The sequence below is a fragment of the Seriola dumerili genome, unplaced genomic scaffold (genome assembly GCF_002260705.1).
Source record: "Seriola dumerili isolate Sdu_G_001 unplaced genomic scaffold, Sdu_1.0 BDQW01000138.1, whole genome shotgun sequence".
Lineage (NCBI taxonomy): Eukaryota > Metazoa > Chordata > Actinopteri > Carangiformes > Carangidae > Seriola > Seriola dumerili.
Genome location: NW_019174393.1, coordinates 2,512,463 through 2,537,154, shown reverse-complemented (window position 1 = coordinate 2,537,154; position 24,692 = coordinate 2,512,463). Strand labels below are relative to the sequence as shown.

The 24,692-nt window shown below is 40.7% G+C and overlaps 1 protein-coding gene across 1 annotated transcript; it reads left to right on the top strand.

The window, feature by feature from the left end:
* The first annotated feature begins 846 nt into the window (after nt 1–846).
* LOC111225038 (FYVE, RhoGEF and PH domain-containing protein 6-like) lies at nt 847–23,149 on the top strand. The gene is made up of 21 exons (XM_022749784.1): nt 847–920; nt 2,655–4,680; nt 8,880–8,991; nt 11,383–11,450; nt 11,577–11,607; nt 15,183–15,334; nt 16,257–16,413; nt 16,922–17,009; nt 17,734–17,784; nt 17,874–17,932; nt 18,021–18,092; nt 18,619–18,687; nt 18,817–18,900; nt 19,204–19,283; nt 19,699–19,801; nt 19,899–20,042; nt 20,133–20,235; nt 20,750–20,844; nt 20,935–21,063; nt 21,154–21,302; nt 21,487–23,149. The coding sequence occupies exons 1-21, from the start codon at nt 911–913 to the stop codon at nt 21,527–21,529; spliced, it is 3,825 nt and encodes a 1,274-aa protein (XP_022605505.1). The 5' UTR covers nt 847–910; the 3' UTR covers nt 21,530–23,149.
* Nucleotides 23,150–24,692: the final 1,543 nt, after the last annotated feature.

The following is a 24,692-nucleotide window of genomic DNA, read 5'->3' as shown; positions in this document are numbered from 1 at the left end:
TAAATAGGAAATGCAGCAAATGCATTTTCATTTGCTAAAAATATACAGCTGAATACAATTTTATGTTCACATTTGTGCCTTACTTTATATTCCAACAACTGAAGCAAAACTTCTTCAACAGTAGATTTTAGAGCTGAAACAAATCGTTGATTAGTTCATTGACTGACAAAATTGATGTGACAGTGTACTTTAGTATATCCTATATAAACAGAATTTTGGGTCATTTGAAGCAACTTCTGTAATATTTGAAAACCAAACGTATTTCTTTACCAATACATTTTGAAAAAAATCTCAAGATGGCAACATTTGACCTGTTGAGTCCATAGCATAGACTGGGTGTGCATGAGAAATATGGTGACATTTGAAAAATGGCTTAATGTTGTAAATGTACTGAATTTTTCATTGTAAATCAGAAACTCATGATTAAGGTGCTTTAAAAACCTCATTCAAGTTGTAACCTCTTTTGGTGAAATGCAGTGTTTTTTTTAAAATGTGGTTTGCACACAATGTATTAAATCAAAACTGTGTGAGATAATTATTGACAAAAAGGTTCCAGATCACATTGAGTCAAAAATGTCATATTCCAACACCTGAAATACATCAGCTTCAGCAATTGATTTATTTTTGAAAAGTGTAACCGGAAACGTGTTGTCTTGTTCTGTCGTACTTGACACTATTGGGAAAAGCACCGTGGCCGAAAACTTCGGGAAAAATGAAAAAAGTAACAGGCGTAAGGACTTTATCCGTGCATCCGCTGGAGAGATAAGGAACAACAGCGATGGATCTGCATGTTTTCTCCGTGGAGCTGGTTTCAAACTGACAATGGTGTCGAAGGAGGAAAAAACGCAGATTTTCTCGCAATTCCATTGAAAGTAAATTTACTCATGGAGAAAGGAGCAAGTCGGGAGTCATGAGCACAGGTTTGTTTCGTGGGGGAGCTAAGTTAACTGAGCAAAATCCTGCTGAGGTTAGCTAAAACTAAATACAAACACTTTTTATATTTTAGAGTTTAATCGCGAAAAACTCGGAACTCTCCACTTTGAGTGTTGTAACGGTCGATAGCATCCACTCTATTTTTACGCAGCCGCAGTTAATTACAGTTTTTCTTAATAACAGCTTTCAAAAAGATATAAAAGAGGACTCAGCCTCAGTTTCAGTGCTTTCTAAAAACGCCATTATAACTCACAATCAAAATTTTCCTTTTTCCGTTTGTTATTACAGCCACAGTTGCAGCTGGAGGGGGTTAAATCCTTTGTCTTAAAACATCTGTCCTGCTGTTGATGCAGCAACTCGGACTCGATAATAAGCTGCAACATTAACATCTCATTTAAAACGGTTAACATTTGTGTGGATGAGGAGGGATGCCCTCAGTGAGTTCATTTTACCCAACTGGATATGTGCCATAAAGTTTTATGATTGTTTTTTTCACGACATGAGCGGTTTCTGTTCAGATAACCTGGCGTTAGGGTTAGCGTCTTTTACGGCGAAAACATAAGGCCAAATTCCGCTTAGAAATCTGGCTGTTTAATGTTTCCTCTGTTACTGGTAGACTTATAAATATCAGAAGACATAGTTTAATAACTTTGATTGTGTCTTTAGCATGTATTGGCAAATTCGGCTTATTAATAAACACCAAGTAAGAGCAGGGTAAAGTTGTAGATCCATTCCCCCTGCTCACCACCGCCATCCTCGGTGAATTTTGCTGTAAGTTTTGGGTGAGTGAGGGGTGTACCACTTCTTAAAGGTGAACATTTCTAATAGAATATGTATGCCGAATTGAAAAGTGGCTCTCACTGAATAGTAGTAAAGTTAATGACTGTCCCACCACTTCTGGATAATGGCTTTTAAGCAGAATGACTTTATATTTATAGATTTTTAAACGGAGTTCAGAGCGAGGTTCTGTCTACACAGGCACAGCAGCGTGTATCGGGGGCAAAGCGGTTTTTGGTTGTTGGCCTTTTCGGAAACATCCGCTCGATGACTCCACTTCTCGTGGTGTCGGCCAGCCAAGAGTTTCAGCGGAAAATATGGCCTACGATGTCAGTTCACAGCGTTTTATTAGTGTAGAGACTCAGTTTTTTTCATTTCAACTTTATTTAAACAGGTTGATTCCAGTGAGACATGATTGTCTCATCAACTTCAAATATTCCCTCTTTTTTTTTATTTTATAGTAAATATTTAGTGGTTAAGAGGAGAATACATGCAGTACAATAGAGTTTAGTGTAACTCAGTTCCAAGAACAGGAAGGAGGGCACCAATTTAATTGTGAATCAGAATTGAATAATCCAGTTGAACTTTGCTGTGAGAGATGTAAAATACAGATTATTCAATAATTAGTTAGTTACACTTTAATAAATACAAACAATTCAGAAGAGAAGATGTGAGTGACAAGACTAACGAAACAGGATGTTTGAGACCAACAGGCTGATTCTGATCCTTGGATTTAATTCATACATTAGCCCCACCCTCACTTCTTCCCCTCTGACCCTGAAAGTGACCTTTCTGACCCTGGTCTTACCCACAGTTTGCGGCTGTCTGTGCGTCTATTAGAGGAGGTGTGGTTGAAGCATCCTGTATGCGCTGTATGATTCATTTTAAAGGAAGTTTGAGTGAATAATGTTTCTGTAATTCTCCTCCCTCTTCTCTACGTGCAGGTGTGAAGAAGCCTCCATTAGCTCCCAAACCTAAACTCCCTGCTACCACCAAACCCTCTCCCCCTCCCATCGCCCCCAAACCGGGACTCCTCACCCAGTCTTCAGTCGTCACCCAACCTTCCCCCGCCACTCTTAAGAGGACAAAACCGGCTGTTGCCCCTAAACCATGCATCCCCAAATCTGCAGCCTCTTCTCCGCCTGTTTCACCCCCACCACCGAAACCCAATGAAACCCTTATCCTTTCTCAGGAAGCTTTAGACGACAGCCTCTCACTTCTCAACTCCAAAAATGGGATTTTATCAGAGTCTAGCAAGCGTGAATCGGACTACATCATTCCCACCTGCTCCTGTGGGCTCCAGGACTGTTCCCAATGCCAGCGCCTGGAAAATGGAGGTGTAACTGAGCTTGGGAGCGATTTGCACGAAGATCTGCTGCAGAATGGGATTTCTACAGAGGGGTTCACTGGGACGAGGCCACGAGAGAAAGCAGAAAACCGGGAGGAGGGAGTCACTGTGGAGAAGGGTGAAGGCGGAGGGTTTAGCAAAAAGCCCAGGGATAAACCTCAAAGACAGAGACACCTGGACAGGGGGTCGGTAAACAAAGAGGCAGAGAGGACTGAGGAACAGAGGGGGAAAGCTGCAGAGGCTGTAAAACATCAGGAAAGCGCAGAGCCTGATGAGTCCAAAGTGGATGTACACACTGACGACCAAAACACACGTTTAACAGACTCTAAGCCAGCCTGTGATGTTGCAGGCAGCATCATCGTCTTCTCAAGTATCACTCCTCAGGAGTTTCTTGCAGAATCCTTTCAGGTAGAATGCAGCAAAGCCTCTCCTACCAGGTTACACCCTGATATGCAGGTTCCTGCTGCCCCCAGTAAACCTCTCCCAGTCCCTCACCCGCGAAAACTTAAAAAGCCGGCCCTGGTGCGGCAGGACGGCGTGGAGGCCGGTGCCCAGGACCAGATGCGAGAGGCTGAGGCGAGACTGAGTCTGGCTGCTCTCAGCTCAGAGGGCGAGGAGCTCAAACAGGACATAAGTGACGACCCTTTACCCCAAAAAGACTCAGGTGTGGGAGACGATGAGCCAGACGCGCCTGTCCCCCCTCCACGACAGACCTCGCTGTCGCCTCGCCTCCACAGAACAGTCTACACACCCCACTCACTTAACAAAAACACCTCGCACTCCTTAGTCGTGCTCTCACAACCCGAATCAATGAAGAAAGAGGGCGAGGAGCACCGGGTGGACGAGGATGAGGAGGACGGGTACGGTGACTTTGAGCGGTACCCGATCACTCACAGCCTCCCCAAGCAGATCAAACTGGGCTGCCACCCTCCCCTGGCTAACTCCAGGAAAGCCTTCTCAGCAGAGGATCAGCCGTCGCCGAGGGCGCCACCTAGAAAACCTCAAAGACACAGCCTGCCAGCACCCCCTCCACCCTCCATCTGCCCTCCTGCACCGCCACATGCTAACACCCCCATGAGGGAGCTGCCCGCGCCTCCTCAGGAGAAAACACCCTGGCGCTTCACCCGACCCTGCGTGACCTTTTTCAGCCGGCAGATCCCCACCAGGAGCAGCGTGCCGCCAAAAGGCCGAGCTCCGGCGCTGGGGGGCAAGCAGAGGGCGCAGTCCTTCTCTGCAGCCGACCTGGCAATGCGGGCCAACTCTCAAAAGAGGGGCCTCTCTTTCCGGAAGCTCCTGGAGCTCAGGCTGTCTGTCAAGATGCTGCCAAAGCTGCTGGCCAAGGGAGGGCAGTCCCTGGACTGTACCAGTGTGGAGTCAAACCGGGGGGAGAGAAGCCTGGAGCGGCCCAATAGCTGCATAGGGGAGGCTGATTTTTGTGGAGACGGTGGAGAGGGATCAGTGGAGTATGAGAACGTTCCTCTGTATGAGGAAATCCCCGAGTATATGAACCTGCCGTTTCACAGTGCGAGGCTGGGGTGGCCAAATGATCCGGATGCAGCAGATTCAGACATCTATGAAGTGCAGGATCCTTATCACAGATGCCAAGACCATGAATACGAGAGGTACAGTATTGAAGCTTGAAGCAACTAATAATTATTTTTACTGATTAATATTCGATTCATATTATTAATATTATTAATATTTCTATTTTTTAATGAGTGTTTGTTGCATTTTATGCATCTATTAGAGGGATTAAAGTGGAGACAACACAAGCAGGATTCAAACCTGGAACATTGCCTTTACCTCTATCCCATCTCTCATTTGTTTTTATGGGTTATTAGCTAGTTAATAAGTGTAATGAAATGTCAGAAAATAGTTTGTTTTTTTCTTTCTGTCTGTCAAAATTCATAGTGACACGAAACACAGAAAAGCAGTAAAGTGTCACATTTATGAAGCCGGAAACTGCAGATTCCTTTTTTTAAATCGATCAACCATTAAACGAACCAATTAAACGTTTCAGCATTCCCTTGAATCGCCTTTCTAAGCAACAGGTGTCGTATCTAAAGGTGATTCATCATCTGAGTCAGAAAAGCCTCTCAGTGTAATCGAAAAAAAAACTGCAAACACATCCGATTCACAGCCTTTATCAATGAAATGTCCCAGTTAAGAAAGAAGAGATGTTTTTATACCAAGTACAATGGCTGCTTGTGTTTGTGCATGTGAGAAAAACAGCCTGAAGGTTGATGCGGGCCAAGGTCCACAACACTTAACCCCTGCTGTCAGCCCGTTATTACAGGTGACCCGTAGCTCCAGTGTGGGAACCGTAGAGAGCGCGACAGGTTGCGCAGGTGACACGAGCGGCTTTTGTATTTACAAGAACGTAAAAGTCAGCAGTTAGGCCAGTGGCATTGAATTTGAATAGAGCATTGATGTGCAGCAGGTCGGCCTGTTTTCCTGTGGGTTATTTTCAGTGGCCAGGACAGGAAATGTCTGAGAATCGCAGAAACGCCACACAGCTCTCTAGAACAGGGAAAATAAACCTCCAGCAACCACCAGCCTCCTCCTCCTTCTCCTTCTCCTCCTCAGCCCGCCCGCCCTCGCACTGTGTTTAGCCTCTTCCTAACCTCATCGCTCCAGTGTTCTCCTGTGTGTTTGTGAGAAAATGTGAAGTGAGTTCTGTTTTCATATTGAATGAATGAACAAAGAAGGAACTGAAGAGATGAAGTCACGAGACACATTGTAGGACAGTGAATAAAACGGGAATAAATAACATAAATTACAGTAACGTGAAAGAGACAGGACATGATTTATTTCAAGAAGATCAACAACTAGAGACAAAACCTCCCCCAGCATTGAACAGGTTTTATGACATTGTAGATCTGGATTACAACCAAAATCTGTTCAGTTGTTTCTTGGCTCAGATCAGACACTTACTGTTCACCCACTTTCATGGAAGTCTATTAAAATGTTTTCAATATTCTGCCAAATATTGTAAAGTCAGCCCTTTACTGAAGGTAAAACTGTGCAGGTGGTTATGATTAATTAATTTTTCACGCATTTTTTTCAATGAATTGATTTTTAAAATGTTAACATCTTCAAATAGCTAGTAGCAAATAGTTTTGTTCATTCAACACAATAGAAAACATTATTTTGGGCACTTGATGACAAGCTGGAACCCACACCATGTGACACATTTCCACCTTAAAAATTGGTTAAGGGTGATGTTGTCTGCTTTGGAAATGTCACTACGAGAGCGGTGAGGGTGAACCAAAACATTAAACCAAAATAATGAGCTAACAGAGGCTAAAAGTTGAGTGATAATTCTCTGTGGGGTTATCGCTACAGCTTACCGATTTGATCCATTGGTAACATAGATATATTGATTACTGTACCTTTAAGTAGCTAGAACGGGAGAGTCTTTGGTATCTTGTTTGGTAAATGACGACAAACAGTTAACTGACTGTTTCAACACTGGTTCTCAATGATTAGTGTTAATGAAACAGTCAAGGGGCTGCTACCGGCCCAATGACTCAACCACCTGGTCGCATTCGTGCCATTAAGATCCTATTGAGTCACTCAGTTCTTGATATTAGGCCCAGACTGTTGTGATGAGGCGCTGTTCCCATGATTAATGACATGGTTCCTGTCTTCTTTGCTCAAACTGTGGCACTACAAATTGTGAGGTCAAGGCCACGCGAGGTGACGCTGGTACACCGGTGTGAAATCAGCCGTTAAAACTATTAAAATGCGCTCTGCTTCCTAATTCTGTCTGGTATGTGGAGTGGTTAGGAGGGTGTTTGTGTGTCAGAAAGAGGGAGCGAGTGAATCTGTAGTGTTTCCCAGGCATCTGAGCCTGTTAAGTTTATGTAAGTAGCCTCAGGCTGTAAACAAGTGGCGCTCTGTGCCGGACCCAGTGTGCTGGAATGCTCGACTATAGAGAAAAGCGTAAGGGAGGAAGAAGTTCAGCAAAAGGGAGGAAGAGCGAGCGTGAATTTTAGATTTTAGGCAAAAGAAACTGTCAAGAGGCTCCTGAGAAAAACATGGAAGTGGAGAGAGTGGGCAACTGCTGATGAGAGTGAGAGGAAATGGGAGAATTTTTCGAGTTCCGTCGTCTTTCCCGTCTAATATTTAGTCTGAGCCATCAGCCTCTTTGCCAAGGTAGAGCATCTACAAACCTCTGTACACAGATTCGTGCAGGAAAGGACAGAGACAAGGAGGAGCAGGCAAAATCAAAAGATGCATTAAGTCCCTGTTCTCTCAGTTAATCAGTCTTCAAAATCAGACAGCTTAATTCTACAGCAAAAACTATGAGCGAGATCAAAACATTAGTGACACACAAACTCATGTTGCTGCTTGTACTAACCTGGCAAACAACACTGTTTGTGGGTAGAGTCGAGCCAGCGTGCCGCCTTGCTGCCAGCAGCGGCATTTATAAAGACGCAGCACATGGAAATACAGGTTTTAATAGTGGATACAGCATAAAAACAATTAGGACTGGTTGATAAGGCTGAAATCAATATCACAATGTTGCTGTTCTTTTCTGATATTGATATGGTGATATCACATCATGACAGATATCCCTGAAATAATACACTGTACATTTGGAAAATTGATGTTCCTTGCAGTTTTCTACCATTAATCATTTCATTAGATGTGCGACTAATCATTATTTTCATCATTGATATATTGACTGATTATTTTCTCAATCAATCAATGACTTGTTTGGTCTGTGTCTTTGATCTTCAGTCCAGAAAACCATTTATTACTATAGAAGACAAAGAAAACCTTCATTCGTAAAAACAGGAACCTGAAATCATCATTTCAACCTCAATACCAAAGTCAGAATATGGTAATGCAGAGTTAATAATACAGCAATATTAATAGTAATCAGGGCTGTAAGTAACAATTATTTTCATGATTAATTAAATGATTAAAGGTGATGTTTCCAAATGTCTTGTTTTGTCTAACAAATAATAGTAATAGTAATAATAAAAACCACTCTGGCCCATACAACAAATTGTACACAAATAGAAATAATACATAAGACAAAAAACCCAAAGATATTCACGTCAAAGTTATTCATGGCAAAGAAAATGAGTGAAGTTTCTCATTGGAAATGAGTTAAAAATGACTGAAATGATTGATTAATTGTCAAAATAATTGCTCATAAACAAGAAATATTATTTTTTGGGGCGGTGTTTGAACCCTGTGATCCAGATTTTTATTTTTATTTTTTTCAAGAGCAATTTCATTTTTGTGGGACAAAGATTTGTTTTATCTTTGTTTCCATTGTTCTTTGCTGGTGGCTGCTCCTCTAGTAAACTCTGCCCCTAACCGCTCCATCTGTCCTGCCTCCACTGTTGACTTTTTCTTTTGTGTCTTGTTTTAATCACAGTGTTGGTTTTATATTCTTTGGATACAGTGGTTTGCGTCAGCAGTCTTGACGATCTTTAATCTCAGAAATGGGATTTTAAAAGTCAGTCGTCTTCAGTGAATGTTGAACTTACTCCTGTTGTTACAGTGTAATCAGTATTTTCCATTGTAAAAGATCTCCGAATGAGTTTTGGTTTCGTACCGACTCATGAGTAAAGGCTAATGTGTGTTCAATTAATCCCCTGTGTTGCACAAACCTTTACATGACACATTCTTTAATCTCTGTTTATTCAGGGAGGGTTTTCCTGAGCACACACTAACGCTCATGTGTCTCGTTCACACACTGAAACATTCCTCCTCGAGAAAAGCTGAACTCTGCCTCGTTGTCTCTGTCACGCTGTCTCTGTTTGTTGTGCTGAATGTGTGGTCTCTGTGTTTCGGTGAGCAGCGGCTGGCTGAGGCAGGACGTCCACTCTGAGGAGGAGGAGATCCACAGTTCAGATGAAGAGGACAACAGCTCAACCTCCAGCAAGGAGCACCTGGACGAGGCAGACAGACAGGTAATCACCTCCTGCTGTGTAATGCACGGGGAATACACAGCAGTGGACTGTCTGACTATAAAGTCATAAAGTGATTAGAGATGTGTAACATTGAAACTGAAGCCTTTTCCAGTAGCTGATGTTTAAGCCGGGACCAAAACCAATAAAGATTTATTACATTTCTGTATCACCATGCTTCTAGTTTCCACTAGTGGAGTTTAACAACATCTGGTCAAACATCTGTGTTCTTACTTTTTGTGCAGCAGCTGTGTCCTTGAAGAAATGAACAGAAAATTAAATATCAGCTACTTTCAGTAACTGGACAGTAACTTAAAAACACTGAAACAGAAACTACTTACATTTAACTTTTAGTTAACAAATGAATCATATCACACCTGCTACTAATTATTATTTTTCTGGACATTGCTGGATTGTACAGTTATTGATTAAGCTTGAACGACCAGTAAAATTCCAGAGCCCGAGGCGACATCTTGATTGCTTTGTCTGATCAACAGTTACATTTGCAAATACACAAAACAGATGAAGAGACAGACATCTAAGAGGCTGCCAAAATAGTTGATCAACTAACTGATTCTTCATTTCTATTCAAAATCATATCAGCTTTAATTTTGAAATCAGTTTTTAACTAATGAAATTATCAAGCATCAGAGTTTACACCCCAGAGAAAAACAGTTTTTTTCGAGCCTGTTCACAAATGGAAACAATTTTTGCATGAAATTTGGCGTCTGTCACATGAGTCTTGGGAACAATGAGAGTTCTGTAAAAGGAGAGATTGATTTCTGGTCTGACACGTTTTCTGATTTCAGTGTCAGACTTTTTATAGTAGCGTAGTAGCAGCGTAGCCTGTTATGCTAGCAGAAGTCAATGCAAGATCTCCACTTGTTTGCAGAAAAGTGTCACTTTCTAATCTCTAGTGTTTGGTAGGAATGTCATATACAAAACATTTATACATATAATATAATATTGACTCAAGTACTGCACTCTGCACTATACTTCTACTCCACCGCACTTCAGAGGGGATTAATACACTTTAACGCCACTCCATTGTTTGACAGCTGGAGTTACTAATTACTTCATACATTAAGAATTTACACAACAAACCTATGATTGATTATAAACATGACGCATTGTTATGGATTAAATTACCAGTATGATATAACATTATATAAAGTAATTAGAAAGTGGCTCCAACCACAAGAGCAGTCGAGTATCATCGAGTAACATTTTCTCTGCAGGTTTTTTATTGGAGCATTTTTACACTGTTAATGTGACTTCTGCTTAAGTAGAGGCTCTTGAATACTTCCTCCTCCACTGTGTTGTAAACGTATTTAATGCACATGGTTCCAGCTGTCGAGGCTTGAGACCTTTTATAGCCAAACAATGCCAATGTGCGCACGTAAATGAGCTGTATGCAACCAAAGGGTGATGTTCCCTCCTGTGATTGGTCGTCCTACGGAGGCAAAAACGTCTTGTATTACACAAGAAACATGCAGTGATTTGAAAAAATTAATAATGGCGTGCAACAGAAATGTTTTTTTCTTGTTAACCATCTTGCAACACTCGCATGCATCATTCCCAACCCCCCAGATTAAGTACCACTGCTTTAATGTGACTGCTTTCATTCACACTGGAGACTTGTGGAAAATGCTGCAGAATTATTACAAGGTCCTCAGTGAGCAGATTGCCAGAGAAACTTTCTACGGAAAAATGACTCTGAGCTCCTTTTCAAACTTGACGTCAGCATATAAGTGGCCGAGCGATCGCAATGGACGACTCATATCTCTGCCGCTGACTAAACTGTCACTGCAGCCGCAGGAGATTGTGTGCAAACATGCTGCCAAGTGTGTTCGTTGCCTGTCACAGCTTTCCAGAAGTGTTTGTGTGTGTGTGTTGAAAGGAGGGGGTGGTGAGCAAACACAGAAGGGTTACAGGTTCAGGAATAGCACTCATTTCTTTTTCTTCCCTTCGTCCTGTGTGACCCTCTCCATGATACTGTCAGCACCTGTGTCTGATGCCCCTCAAAGCTCCAGGGTATCACAAATACAGGCTCCGATAGGACCAGTGGGACATTTCAGTCAAGTGGGGGCCAAGGCCGCCGTCCAAATTAAGTCATTGAGCGACCGCCCCATTACCATTCACCAACACACTCCATCAGAGGGACACAGGGAGGGGACAGAGAAAGGTTGCTGCTCTACTTTCAGGCCCGAACGAGCTGTTGTTGTGGAGGCTGTAAACTCAGCCCTGATGGTTTTAAACACCGACGCAGGATCCAGTGATCATGGTGATTTGCAGTGAGCCTGTGAGTGAACTGCGATGTGTTTTGGTAAGGGTTAGCTAGGTGTTTGTATCTCTGTGGCGTCGTCTGACTGTTTGTGTTTCTGCTCTTTCAAGCAAGAGGACGAGATGAAGAGGAAGAAGGTGGTGCACATCGCCCAGGAGATTATGAGCTCGGAGAAAGTGTGAGTGGTTTAACAATGAACCAGCGACACATTGTAGTGCTCTTTAAATAGCATCTGTGCTGAAAAAGCCCATATGTGATGTAAGGTATGGTTGTCTAACTGATGTATTTTCTGCTCTTTCATCAGGTTTGTGGACGTCCTGAAGCTTCTTCACATAGTAAGTGCCTCATTTACTCCAGACTTTTATTTAAGAAACATTTTCATAAAGTGTTGATTCAGCAACTGTGGAAAAACAGAGCCTAACATAATGTTTCGTGACCCTCACAAACACTAACACTGAGAGTGTTTTGAATGGTGATCAAAGCTTTTCTTCCCGAGGATGGACATGAATTAATGAGCTCTTGGCTGACTCAAGTGCCCGTGCAACAACTGAATAATGCAGTTATTCCACAGCTGAGGCTTTTAAAGCTGCTGTGTTGGAGGGTTTCTGGTTTCCCCGGGTGGGTGGCAGCGTGGGCAGGTAAACGCATAGCTGCAACCAGGGAGACGCCACTTTGATCAGTCGCATTACAAGGAACACTGTCAGACAAGTGTGTGGTTTTTTTTTATATGCAAGGGGAAAGGGCAGATGAGTAATTGAGAAGTTGAGTGTTAGTGCGGTTCTGTTGAGATGAGCTGTGTACTTTTCCTGGTGAGTTTAGATTCCAAAAAGTTTGTTTTTGTAGAAAACTTTTCAGTACAGAAGCGAGTTGAAATGGGCAACACAATATTTGAACAGGTTCTTTCAGCAACATTTGTACTGGGTCATACCTTATATTCACACATACAGGCAGCTCTTTCCAGTATTTTACATATTATTTATATCATAGTTGTAAGACAAAAGTCAATTTCTACATTTAGTTTATTACTAAAAACAAAGTGATTAACTAAATACTACACTGCCTGGATGGTATCCAAAAGTATTTAAAAGAGATGAGGGCTTATTTAGAGATTATTCAATCCATTAATATAGTAATATTGTGGTCTGTGAAGCATCAAGAAACAGTAAAAACCTCCATCACAATGTCCTGGAGTCTATTGGCATCATCAAATGTCTTGTTTGGTCCAACTCAACCTCCAAAATATTAAATTTACTTTAATGGACGACCAAGAAAAGCAGCAAACCCCACATTCCCTCAGTAAAAGCCCATAAACTATAAAAATGGTCAGTCATCGACAAGAAATGTTCTAATGGACGACCAAGAAAAGCAGCAAACGGTGATGTCAACAAGAATCCTAATCCCAATCATTTCATACCTTTACCTTTAAATATTTCCCTGACAACCGAGAGATTCTGTGCTAAAGAAATATGCTGAAATGCTCCTAATGTTCATAATGTTGCTCCTTTGTTTTGAATGAAGGAGAGACAAACTAGAACCATGTGACTGCATGATGGCTGGTTGTTGTAAGTCTTTTTAGGGGAAGCACATGGGAAAATATTAAACTCAATTAAACCTTCATAGTAAAATGAACAAAATCAGGTCAGTTCTGTGATTTCTCATGTCAGTGGCAGATTTTAGGCTCCATGTACATTTACTATTCCTGAAAATGTACTGGAGGTACATAAAACTGACTTTTACATTTACACAGGAATGTGAACTTTTCCATTTAAGAAATTGACTCATGAGCTTTTTCTCGCAGTAGCATCAATATACCGGAGTAGTGCTGCAACAAATGATTATTTTCATTATTGATCAGTCTGACATTTATTTATTTTTATTCATATATTAATTGTTTTGTCTTTAAAATGTCAGCAATTAGTGAAAAATGCCCAGAGACCAAAGAAAAATCCTCACATTTTAGAAGCTGGAACTTGAGAATGATTATTGATTATTGAACGCTGAACGTTGGACCTCTTGTTTATCTCTGTTAGGTGTAACATTGGCTGGAAAGCTGTATGTGTGTTTATGTGCAATATAAACGCCAAGGACAGGCTCTGTCCTGAGGCGAATCCCAGCTCAGAGGGTTCAGACAACCCACACTGAGAGGTCGAAGGTCGAGGGTCCACCTGTCTGGGCGCCTCAGACGTGGCTTTAGTGAAACCAACCACAGGATTAGAAGAAAACGTGGTCCTGCGGTTGACGGGGGGAGGGCGAGGCGCGTAGCTCTGTCCAAGAAAAGAGGTCAGATCGTATTCTTGTGTGTCCGCGGACGGCCCGGCCGAGCAGCAGCTGCTTCCTCAGGCCACAGAGACGACCTCCAGACACACACATGCCTTAGATAATCCTCTCTGAGTGTGTGTGTGTGTACGCATGTGTGCACAGTATGTATTATATGTGTGCAGGTGGGTGCGTGGGTTGCAGCGAGTCATCCACTTGATGTGTTTACATTTTTTTGTCTTGTTTGAAGTTTATTCTTGTGTGTGTGTGTGTGTGTGCGTGTGTGTGTGTGTGTGTGTGTGTGTGTGTGTGTGTGTGTGTTGTGAATATTAAGATGGTGGTTTGTCAGTTTACCTGGACTGAAGGGGACATGTTTTCTTTTCTCCCTGTTTGATCTTTGAGTCAGGAGCTAAACTGGGGCCCATAAAAGTCCACAAAAGCTAGTTTCATAAGTGCAAGATAATGTATCTTGATGTTTTATTTTATGTGGCTAAACTAAAATCTCGAATGGCAGGAACCAGAGAATTGTTCATTAGATCGTCAGTTCCCTAATAAAAAACAATTACATTCAGAAACATTCAGATTTCAAAGAATATTTCTAAACTGTCCCAATGTTTCCAGGGAATCGATATTTAAAGTGCGTTGTAGGCTGTTCCACGAGTCTGGTTCACAAAGTCTAAACGTAGTCTTTCCAAGTTCGGAGTTCACCCGAGGAGGTTTATTAGTGATACAAGGTCATTTACTTAAGAGTGTTTTATAAATGAATATGAACCAGTTGTTGTTGTTGTTGTTGTTGTTGTTGTTGACATAAGGACACCTTACAGACATGTAGGGGCTTGAACACTTCATTGGTTGATGATTACATCAAGAAAATGTTCATGCTCGTAATGTTTGCATTAACAGTCAGCTATTGGTGCATCACACTGTATTTTAAGAAATACATTGATATACACTGTCGATGTTATTTACAAAGCTCATTTTAAAATCACTGATAAACTAAATATCATATCATTATTTTATTTATTTATTTATAAAGATAAACAAGGTGCAAGATAAACAATTATTTGAAAAGGCTGTGTGGAAGAATCTATATAAAAAAAACTAAAGTGTGACTGTCGTCTGTCATCACACGTCTTTTTCTGCCAAACGAACTCTGCCTCGCCACCTAAGAGTTAAAGTTCCAGCACATTTGACCAGTATGAGTGTAAATGTGTGAGTGTTTGAGTGTGTGAGTGTTTGAGTGTGTGAGTGTTTGAGTGTGTGTGTGTGTGTGTGTGTGTGTGTTAGGACACTGGGATCCTGCATGGCCCCCCTGCTTCCTTCCAGGTGGATGTATGTGTTGGCGCACTGGACAAAGTCAAGCGCTGACTCAGCCGTGTGCGTGTGTGTGTGTGTGTGTGTGTGTGTGTGTGTGTGTGTGTGTGTGTGTGTGTGTGTGAGTGAGTGAGTGAGTGAGTGAGTGTGAGTGGGTGTGTCATGAAATACGTGCAGAGGAGTGGGGGAGGCAGTTTATGAGGTGATAACCAGGTGTTCCTGTTCAGCTGCAATAGAGTATGTCATCACCCCACCCTGTGTGTATGTGTGTGTGTGTGTGTGTATGTGTATGTGTGTGTATATAATTGAACCGCAGGACTAATTTTGTGCGTCTCTTCAGGACTTTCGGGATGCTGTTGCCAAGGCAACCCGTCAGAATGGGAAGCCGGTGGTGGATGAGCGGATCCTCAATCAGATCCTGTATTACCTTCCACAACTGTACCAGCTCAACAGAGACCTGCAGAGAGAGCTGGAGGAGAGAGTGGCACACTGGTACACACACACACACACACACACACATAAATAACCATAACACTTCTTTAGTTGATGTATGTAACATTTATTTATTACAAAGAGGATCTTACTCTGTAGTTTTGGCTTTAACAACTTTATTACGGAAATCTTGGACAAAGTTGAGAATGAGGTCATGAGGGAAAGCAGCACACGGTCACATGACCAGTTTTCATGCTGTAAACAAATTCACAGCTTTATCATATGATCTAAACTCCTTGTAAGGCAATAAAAAATAAAGGTGAGTGCTGCAGTTATTGTCCTAACTGTCTGTTGTGTAGGTCAGATGTTAGATTCTGCAGTGATTACTGTTTTTATATATGAACAGTCTTACCATGCAGTGAAAACAGTGCTTCTACTTTCTCTTCCATATCAGTGTTTAATAAAATTACATTTTCAATGGGGATTTGTTTACTACCTAACTAAAGTTGTTAGCTTATAAAATGATGGATTTTTTCCCTTTCTTAGTGAAAGGAGTATCCCACCTTTTCACTATTGCACTTACATAGTGTTTGAGGACGGATAAAAAAAGAAAAGTTGCAACAGCAGAGTGCTCCTTTATTATATACAAATGTCATCACAGGCTGTTTTGTACCTACTTTGTTTAACTGAACTTAATGTGTAAAATCATTGAAGTGGCCCTTTAATTTATCCCCGAGTTACCTCGGTAAGTAGTAGGTTGAATGGTGATTCAGTCACATAAAAATAACTTCAAAGGGGGAAATAATGCTGCTCTGCAAATGTACTAATGTTGTTTGAACTCATTTGACTCTTGATAATCTCCACCTGGAGTTCATTACTTCATTTACCTCCTCATTTTCCACTGATTGCTACTCGCTCTCAAAACACATTCAGTTTTGTTTTGTTTTTGAAGGGAACTGTTTTGATGTCCGTCTGGTTACAGGAGCGATCACCAGAGGCTGTCGGACATCTTTGTCCAGAAGGGTCCTTACCTGAAGATGTACTCCACCTACATCCGTCAGTTCGACAACAACGTGGCGCTGTTAGACGAACAGTGCAGGAAAAACCCAGCGTTCGCCGCCATCGTCCGAGAGTTTGAGGTACAGGATTGTGTCTGTGTGGATTTCTTTGTTGTTTTGTGTGTTTTCTTGCAGTAAAACTATAATTAATTTTATCGTATTATTGTTAATTAGGGCTGCAGCCAGCAATTATCTTCATTACTGAATGTTTTATCTTCTTCTAAAGTAATTAATTAATTGATAAATGCGAGTAAACAGCAAATTCAGTTTTTCTATGTATCTAAATTTACATTTATCATTTTCTGCCAAACAGCTAATCACTTAATTGGCTAATTATATCAGCGCCATTTATGTTATATAATGTTCAGGGTCCTTTAAACCTTCAGAAGAACACGAGGCATTTAAAGATTCTGTGGAAAAGTTATCTGCAGCTTTAATCCAGAATCGTCTTTATCAGTAGCAGCCATCAAAAAATGCAACTGTTACCCCGAGCACTGAATTGTGAAACTTCACTGTCTGTGCTTGTGTGTGTTTGTGTGGGTTTCTGCAACAGTGCGTGAAAACAACTTGTGTGTTTGTTTTGTCTCAGATGAGTCCGAGATGCGCCAGCCTGGCTCTGAAACACTACCTGCTGAAACCAGTGCAGAGGATCCCTCAGTACCAGCTGCTGCTCACAGGTACCAACGCCCTGACACACATTCTCTCCCCGCTCCGCTCTGTTCTGCAAACGATCGCTGAGGGTCAAGGGTTTATTGGATTATGGAACTCTTTTTTTGGCAGCATGTGAATGAAACTTGGACCGAGGTCGAGTCTCTCTGTTTTGGCTCCCTTCAGGTTTTAGTGCTATACTGACACCTGGTGGACAATCGCAGCAACAGAAACCTGTGGAGTAGCTCTGTTTGACATCAGGGACAAATCCTGCAGAACTGATTTCCATTAAATTTTTAAATGTTTGTTTTTATTAAGAATTCTTAGAACAAGCATTTCCTCTTCTGCATAGTCTGCACAATATCAACATTTTTCTTTTGAAAATTAAATGAATATATTGCAAAAAGTGATTTAGAAATGTGTATTACATGTCCTTTATGTTGTTTCTAGCTACATAGGAAATTCCTCGTGGTGTTATTATGCAGCATGTGATCTCTGATTGTGGCAGCTGACATTTGTGTCTGTATATGTCACCTGTTTTTTGTTCACGTGGATGTTTGCCTGAAAAATACCTTGTAGCTGAAGCACTGTAATCATAACAGATCTGAGATCTGACAGCCACTCCTTTTTTTTTTTTTTCTTTTTTTTTTTTTTCTTTTTTTTTTTTTTCTGTACCTGCTCCCATCTGGGGCTGGATGTGCTCACTGCACACCTTTGAAATCTCTTCTCTCCTTCTCCTTCTCTCTTTCCCAGATTATCTGAAGAACCTCCCGGAGGACTCAGAGGATTATAAAGACACACAAGGTGAGACACAAGACAAGACTCACTGTCGGTGTCTACCAGGATCATTAGAAAACCAAATACAAACCTCTTTTTCTTTGCTGTCCACCCAGCTGCCCTCAGCATAGTGAAGGAAGTGGCCAACCATGCTAATGACATCATGAAACAAGGGGTAAGAGCAGCTCGCTGTAAAACATTACCCGTGATGGTCTTGCTTTAGTCTCGTGTTTCTCCTCACCTCTCTGACGTGGTCTTTTCAGGACAACTTTCAGAAGCTGATGCAGATCCAGTACAGTCTCAACGGTCACCACGAGATCGTGCAGCCAGGCAGAGTAAGTCACAAAAATCCCGCCAAAAACCAAAGGTCTCACACACGTGTAAATTCTGTCAAAAGACTGACAAATACCAGTGTTATTGAAATCTGTTTAAATGTTTTTCCTCTGTTGAATAAATACGATGCAAAACGCTGCCAGTTGCATCTGAATGGCAAAACATATATATAAAACATCATAACCATAATCTTGAAGACATTACAAAGTCTTTACTCCCTCCGCTGCCTCTCACTTTGTGTTGTCGCTGTCATGAACAATGCTGCATGTTCTCAGTGAGGCTAATGCACCTTATTCAGGAAATACTAATATAATGGTGGTAACTGTGTGGAGAAAATAACATCAGTGTTGATATGATGTTACTGATGATGGCTTGGATTATTTAAAAACTTTTTTCAGAGTCATAAAAAGTCACTGTTCAGGCTCTGGACTCAGTGTGTAGTGTTATATTTAATTTATTTATCTATTTATTTAAGCGTATAGTGATTTAAATTCTGCCTGTTTAGACCAATCGTGTCCATATTTGCAGGTGTTTCTGAAGGAGGGCACGCTGATGAAACTGTCCAGGAAAGTCATGCAGCCGCGGATGTTTTTTCTGGTGAGCTAAATGAATTGACTGGAAACTTGTCTACAACCTCGTGCAGCTTATGTTATATTTTTCTTTTCCATTTGTCTTTCCTGTATTTCCTTTTAATCTCTGAAGGTTTCTGTGTCTTTGTTTGTCCAGTTTAATGACGCACTCATGTACACCACTCCGGTCCAGTCTGGCCAGTATAAACTCAACAGTGTCCTCTCTCTGGCTGGGATGAAGGTTAGAGACACACTGTCTTTTTTTTAATCTTTTCTGTATTTTTCTTCATGTGCACTGATCGTTCTTATTCTTTTCTTATTCATTTCAGTTTGGAGCCAAAAGTCAAATTTTTTTCATGTCAAATGTTCTTCTTTATTTATTGTTTGCTTTTAATTCCCACTCCTATAAATTTCCTCGTGTTTATCTACACTGGAACACTGAAATGAATTATTGATGTGTTGCGGCTGAGTTTCGCAGCAACAGTCTTTCAACATTTTCATTGGTGGTAGTTTGTTATTTATGGATTTCTGGTGTGTTTCCCAGGTGAGTAAGCCCAGCCAGGAGGCCTATCAGAACGAGCTGAACATTGAAAGTGTTGAACGCTCCTTCATCCTTTCTGCCAGGTCAGTACTTCTTCTCAAGCACCTGGCAGTTACATAATATTTACCACACAAAGAATTACTTTATATGTTAGGTCTCAACAGGACAAATTTATGAATTTGTAACACCTGTACACCCATCATTTGTATAATATCTTTATTTTTACCAAATGTCTTCTTTCTCTTTACACCCTAACACCACAACTTTTTTATTTATTTAGTTATTTGGATTGATTATGTTTCTCTGTTTGATATTTTATGTATGAGGTTTTTACTTATTTATGTTTTTGTATTTAATTTGATTTTCTTTTCTTGTATTTATATATATATCTATATATATATAGAGAGATATATATATATTTCACATCAGGCACTATAAATATTTATACTGCGTGGTGTTTGCTGTAGCTGAGGGTTCTGATGTATCTCGTGTTTGCAGTTCGGCTACAGAGAGAGACGAGTGGCTGGAGGCCATCGCCAAGGCCATAGACGACTACACGAAGAAGAAAATCACATTTATATCAAGTCGAAGTCAGGAGGAGGTAAAACTATAAATCTTTTTTGGGTGTACGTCAAGTGCTTTGTGGATTATTTCACCCTGTATCCATCCATGTTCACCCTCTGTCTCTCTGCCATCAGGCTGAGGGTGCTGTTGACAGCGGAGCCCCGTTAGGTTCGAAGGCTCCCATCTGGATCCCAGACCTGAGGGCCACCATGTGCATGATCTGTACCTGCGAGTTCACCCTCACCTGGAGGAGGCATCACTGTCGCGCCTGTGGAAAGGTCTGTACCGCTGTGAGCACCGCTGCTCCTGCACAACATCGTACGTTTCATCCTCTTCTAATGGCTCTTATGTGTATGTGGGTGTGGCAGGTGGTGTGTCAGGCATGCTCTGCTAATAAGTACTACCTGGAGTACTTGAAGAACCAGCCAGCACGTGTGTGTGATCACTGCTTTGCCAAGCTACAGGAGAACAGTAAGTAAACAGGGATTTCAGTGATGAATCTGGTGATAATCAATATTTGTCTTATTGTCAATAAATCCCACGAAAAGAATAAAACCAATTATCCTAAAGACTGATATATCCTACTCCTCCACTGTTTCCTAAAGCTGTTCAAGACACATCTGGTTCCTTCATCATCATGAACACATAAACACACAAACAGCATCCTGTTGTCCCGAATACTCACTAGAGCAGCAAATGTGGATTAATCAGCCCAGAAAATAGTCCCCAACAAATGGACTACTTCCTCTAATTTGAAAAAACTACAGTTCCCAAGTGTTAAAGGAAATTATTTAAACTTTTAAAAGTGTATTTGCGATAGATTTGTAAAGACTTACATCTTCGGTAGGAATTAATGAGCTCACAGCTGAGTGCCACAGACAGAAAGCATAACACCCAACTGTATAAATATATCATTTAAGATGATACAGATTCATTATTTAAAACCATATGTTTTTGATCTATTTTCTGATTATTTTCTTCTTAGGTGACCGCTGCGCCTCAACATCAGTTTCTCCCATCAAGTCTGGAGCTTTCTCCTTCACTAGGAAACAGAAGAAGATTCCTGCTGCACTAAAAGAGGTGAGGAATACTAATAAGCACTTTATTTTTTTGTATCTTTGATGTAGCAAGGACGTGTGGAGGTTTATTCTTCTCATGTCGTTCTTGCAGGTTTCTGCCAACACAGAGAACTCGTCCATGAGCGGCTACTTAAACAGGTCAAAAGGCAACAAGAAGCAGTGGAAGAGGCTGTGGTTTGTCATTAAGAACAAAGTCCTGTACACCTACGCTGCCAGCGAGGTACTCGTTCTGTTTAATCTGCTGTTTTCTCTAAACTCTGTTTGGCTTTTTTCCGCCTTTTTTGGTTGAATCGTTTGTTTCTCCCTGAAGGACGTAGCGGCGTTGGAGAGTCAACCCCTGCTGGGTTTTTTCCTGAGGGAGGAGAAGAACGGGCCGGCTCAGAAGCTGCAGTTCAAACTGTATCACAAAAACACGCTGTTTTACATCTTTAAAGCTGACGACATCCCCACTGCACAGAGGTAACTTATAGTTGTGAACATTAAGATTTTAGTCCCGGTGGGTTTGGTAACACATGTGGTCACCATGGTAACAGCTAGTGCAGTTTAACAGCACTGTAAAACAGTGGTTGGGAACAGAACATGTTCGTTTGAATGCGTTTTTCCCCTGGGAGCTCATTTTCTGTTTTGGTCCTTTCGTCTTTAGATGGATCGAAGCCTTCCAAGAGGCAATGATCCTGGAACAGTAATCACCTTTTCAGCAGTGAAGTCACATCACAGCCCCGGAGCCAGTTGAAAGACAACTTACGACCCCTGACTGATCTCAGGTCAGGGGTCACCAGCTCAGGAAGGACTCCGGATGGACTGTTTTACTTTAAACAGAAACCAACTGCAGAACAACAGACTGCGCTCCCCTCAAAGAACTGGATACTGTTTCTCTAAACTTACTTTCTACCAACAACCGCTACTGATGCTCAGCGCCGCCGGCTGAGGTCAGAGCTAATGGTGAGCTGCAGCTGTGGGTCAAAGGTCAAGTCCAGAAGCATGTGTGTGGAAGTGAGACCAAACAGTTGTCAGGGCCGTTTAAAGCCCTCGAAAATCCGAGAAAGTCTGAAGCCTCAGGATGATTTTTTAAAAGCAAATGAATGAAGGAATCACTTTAGTGTAAAATATATAAAACTGTCCGCCTTCATTCAAGCACGTTGATATTGGCTACCTACAGTTTAGACGAAATCTAAAGTTAACACACAAAAACACACACACATCATAAAATATTCAAAATGATAAGATGCTGATGATGTAACAAGGTGGGATTTTACTGTGAAAATCAGGCTTGAAGTTAATATTCTGTTCTGTAGGTTGATCTCTCTGGTTAAGAGATTTTACTCCGTACTATATTTTTAGATTTAAAACACCAAACATTAAAATCATGGGATAAAAAAAACAAAAAAAAAACAACATCCTGGAGAAAACTGGAAATATCATGAATAATGTAGATATTCTTCTTACAGTTAAATGTAGTTTTGCCACGTTAGAGATGGTTAATGGGTAAAACTGTGTATATGGACATAAAAGAGCAACAGTGACCTTTTTTTATATCAAAGCCAAGAGCTAATATTTATAAAATACGAAGATTTATTGTTTGAAAAGCACAGGCTGCCACTTATTTTGGGAGTCAGGGTTTGTGAGGAAATACGTTTCCATCGAAAACATTATTTTTTTTTAAATTTAAAAGAGAACTGCTTCAAGAAAAGGGGCTTTTTTTATGAGCAAATACTGTGGGAAGTATGCATGAACTATATTTTCAAAGGAAACGCTCAAAAGAAAAGAAAACATTTTGAATTTTGATGCTTGTTTCCGCAGACATTGTGCCTTATATCTCCTGTTTTGAGATGAATTTGCGATAATATAGGTGCTCTGTTTGAAATTCGTCACTAAACGAGGAGAAATTGAAGCATCCAGTTCGCACGACTACTCACTTTGTAGCCAGGGTACTTGAGGTTTGTAGTTTTAAAAACAGTAATTTTTTTTAGGTGTGTTTCTTCCTGGTTAGGTTTCCATACGTTGCACTACTCCATCATGGCAAATGAGTTGATACCACAGTTAAATAAACCCAAATCCTACTTTTTTTTAGTGAAGAAATAAAACGGATAATACTGTCATTAGAGCTCTTTGGCTGCTGTTGGCGTACAGTGTCATTTGTGCATCACTGAAATTTGGACTGGTGAGGTGTAAATCTGCAGGAGCCTGGTCGAAGAATGCAAGTCAGGAGCTACAAAGCATGCGCTTCTTCATGATTGTACATTAACATTTGTAAACATGCACTCTATCAGAGTTAGAGTCTCCTATAAACAATGTTTCTAAACTGTCAGGCAACAGTTTTTAATAAAATAAAAAATATATATATAAATATACACCCTGTCCTCCTGTGTTAATTTCCTGTTTTGTTACTTCAAAGGATGAAAGGCAGAGAGCTGTGCAGAGTGCACATAATCACAGACCACTGTCACCACTTAATTGCAGAGTGCAGACAGATGTATGTGGGAGGCAGGAGTTCAAGCGACTGTCATATGCGTCTATGTGCATTAGGTCTGGGTGAAGTCTGGGTCTTTCTTTGAGCTGGCGATCCAGTTGAAGAGATAAGGCATTTTTATGAGTGAGTCATGATGCCAAAGCTCTGCATTTTACTGTGGCTTTATGCTCTATTTCCCCTGTATCTCCCTCGGCAGTGACACTGGACTGTGTTAGATCCACTCTCGTGGGCAGTGGAGAGAGGCAGCGCATTGAGAAACGGTCCTTTAATTAAAAAACATGAGTTCAAGTCTGTGTCAGGAAACATCGACTCTGCTGAAGTGTCCTCGAGGAAGCTACTCAATTTAACAGAGCTGCGTGCTGAATTTTCATTTTCCACTTTCAATACCATGTCGCTATCAACATGTATTATGTGTGGGTTATGCTGTGAAGGATTTGAAACGGTATAGAGACATGAAAATGGAGAATTTGTAGATTACAAGGCAGATTTCAAATGTTCAGGTAAATTTTATGCTGTAATTTATTATAATTTTTCATCTTTTATGCATCTGAAATCTATGAGATATTATTTTACTGTAGACAAATGCACATAACATACACATACATTTAAACACAGTTAGTTTATTATGATTTATATTATGATTTATACATAACCATGAAAAATCCATAGATTTAAGCAGATGTACTTGAACTTTTGACTTATGGCCTGCTAAATGTGCACAGTGCACAATAAATATGTATATCCAACAGTATATACAGTAATATGGCTTTAATTGTAAAAGGGAATCATTTATAAATACATGATCATGAGCTCAAAAGCCTGAGAGATCAATACTAACTAATACTAATACTATGCAGGTACAGGCAATGAAAGCATTGTGAAAGCACACATTGTATTGTGCTGTGTATTTATGATAATATATTATAATGCAGAGTAATCAAGTGGCATTAGTATGTGTCATGGTAAACGTAAATGTCTAGATATATTTTAGTTGTAGTTTATTTATAAACATAATTAATTGATTAAAAAATGAATGTGCTGTGGGATAACAAAAAATAATTAATATTTAATTTTTTATTATTGTTTAATATAATATTAATTATTAGTAATTGGTGTGGATTTTTTTTTAAGGTCTGAAAAATACAGTTTTTCTGAATTAACGACATAATTGTCTCGTTATTTCAGAAAAACAGGATTTATTTCATTCTATTTTTTTAAAGAGAAGTTTAAAAAATTATGTTTTTCTGAATTAACGAGATAATTATGTCGTTAATCCAGAAAAACAGAGCAGATTTTCTTTTTCTCTACGTGAATGCATCACGCATTGGTGGAACCAACGGCTTCCTTCGGGCATCGGTACGACACGGACCTTTTCATAA

What these genes read in the sequence shown, in the direction of transcription:
- LOC111225038 (XM_022749784.1), top strand. An exon ending in AGATCGTGCAGCCAGGCAGA is followed by an intron (nt 18,093 to 18,618) that starts GTAAGTCACAAA and finishes CCATATTTGCAG; the next exon opens with GTGTTTCTGAAGGAGGGCAC. An exon ending in TGCCAAGCTACAGGAGAACA is followed by an intron (nt 20,236 to 20,749) that starts GTAAGTAAACAG and finishes TTTTCTTCTTAG; the next exon opens with GTGACCGCTGCGCCTCAACA.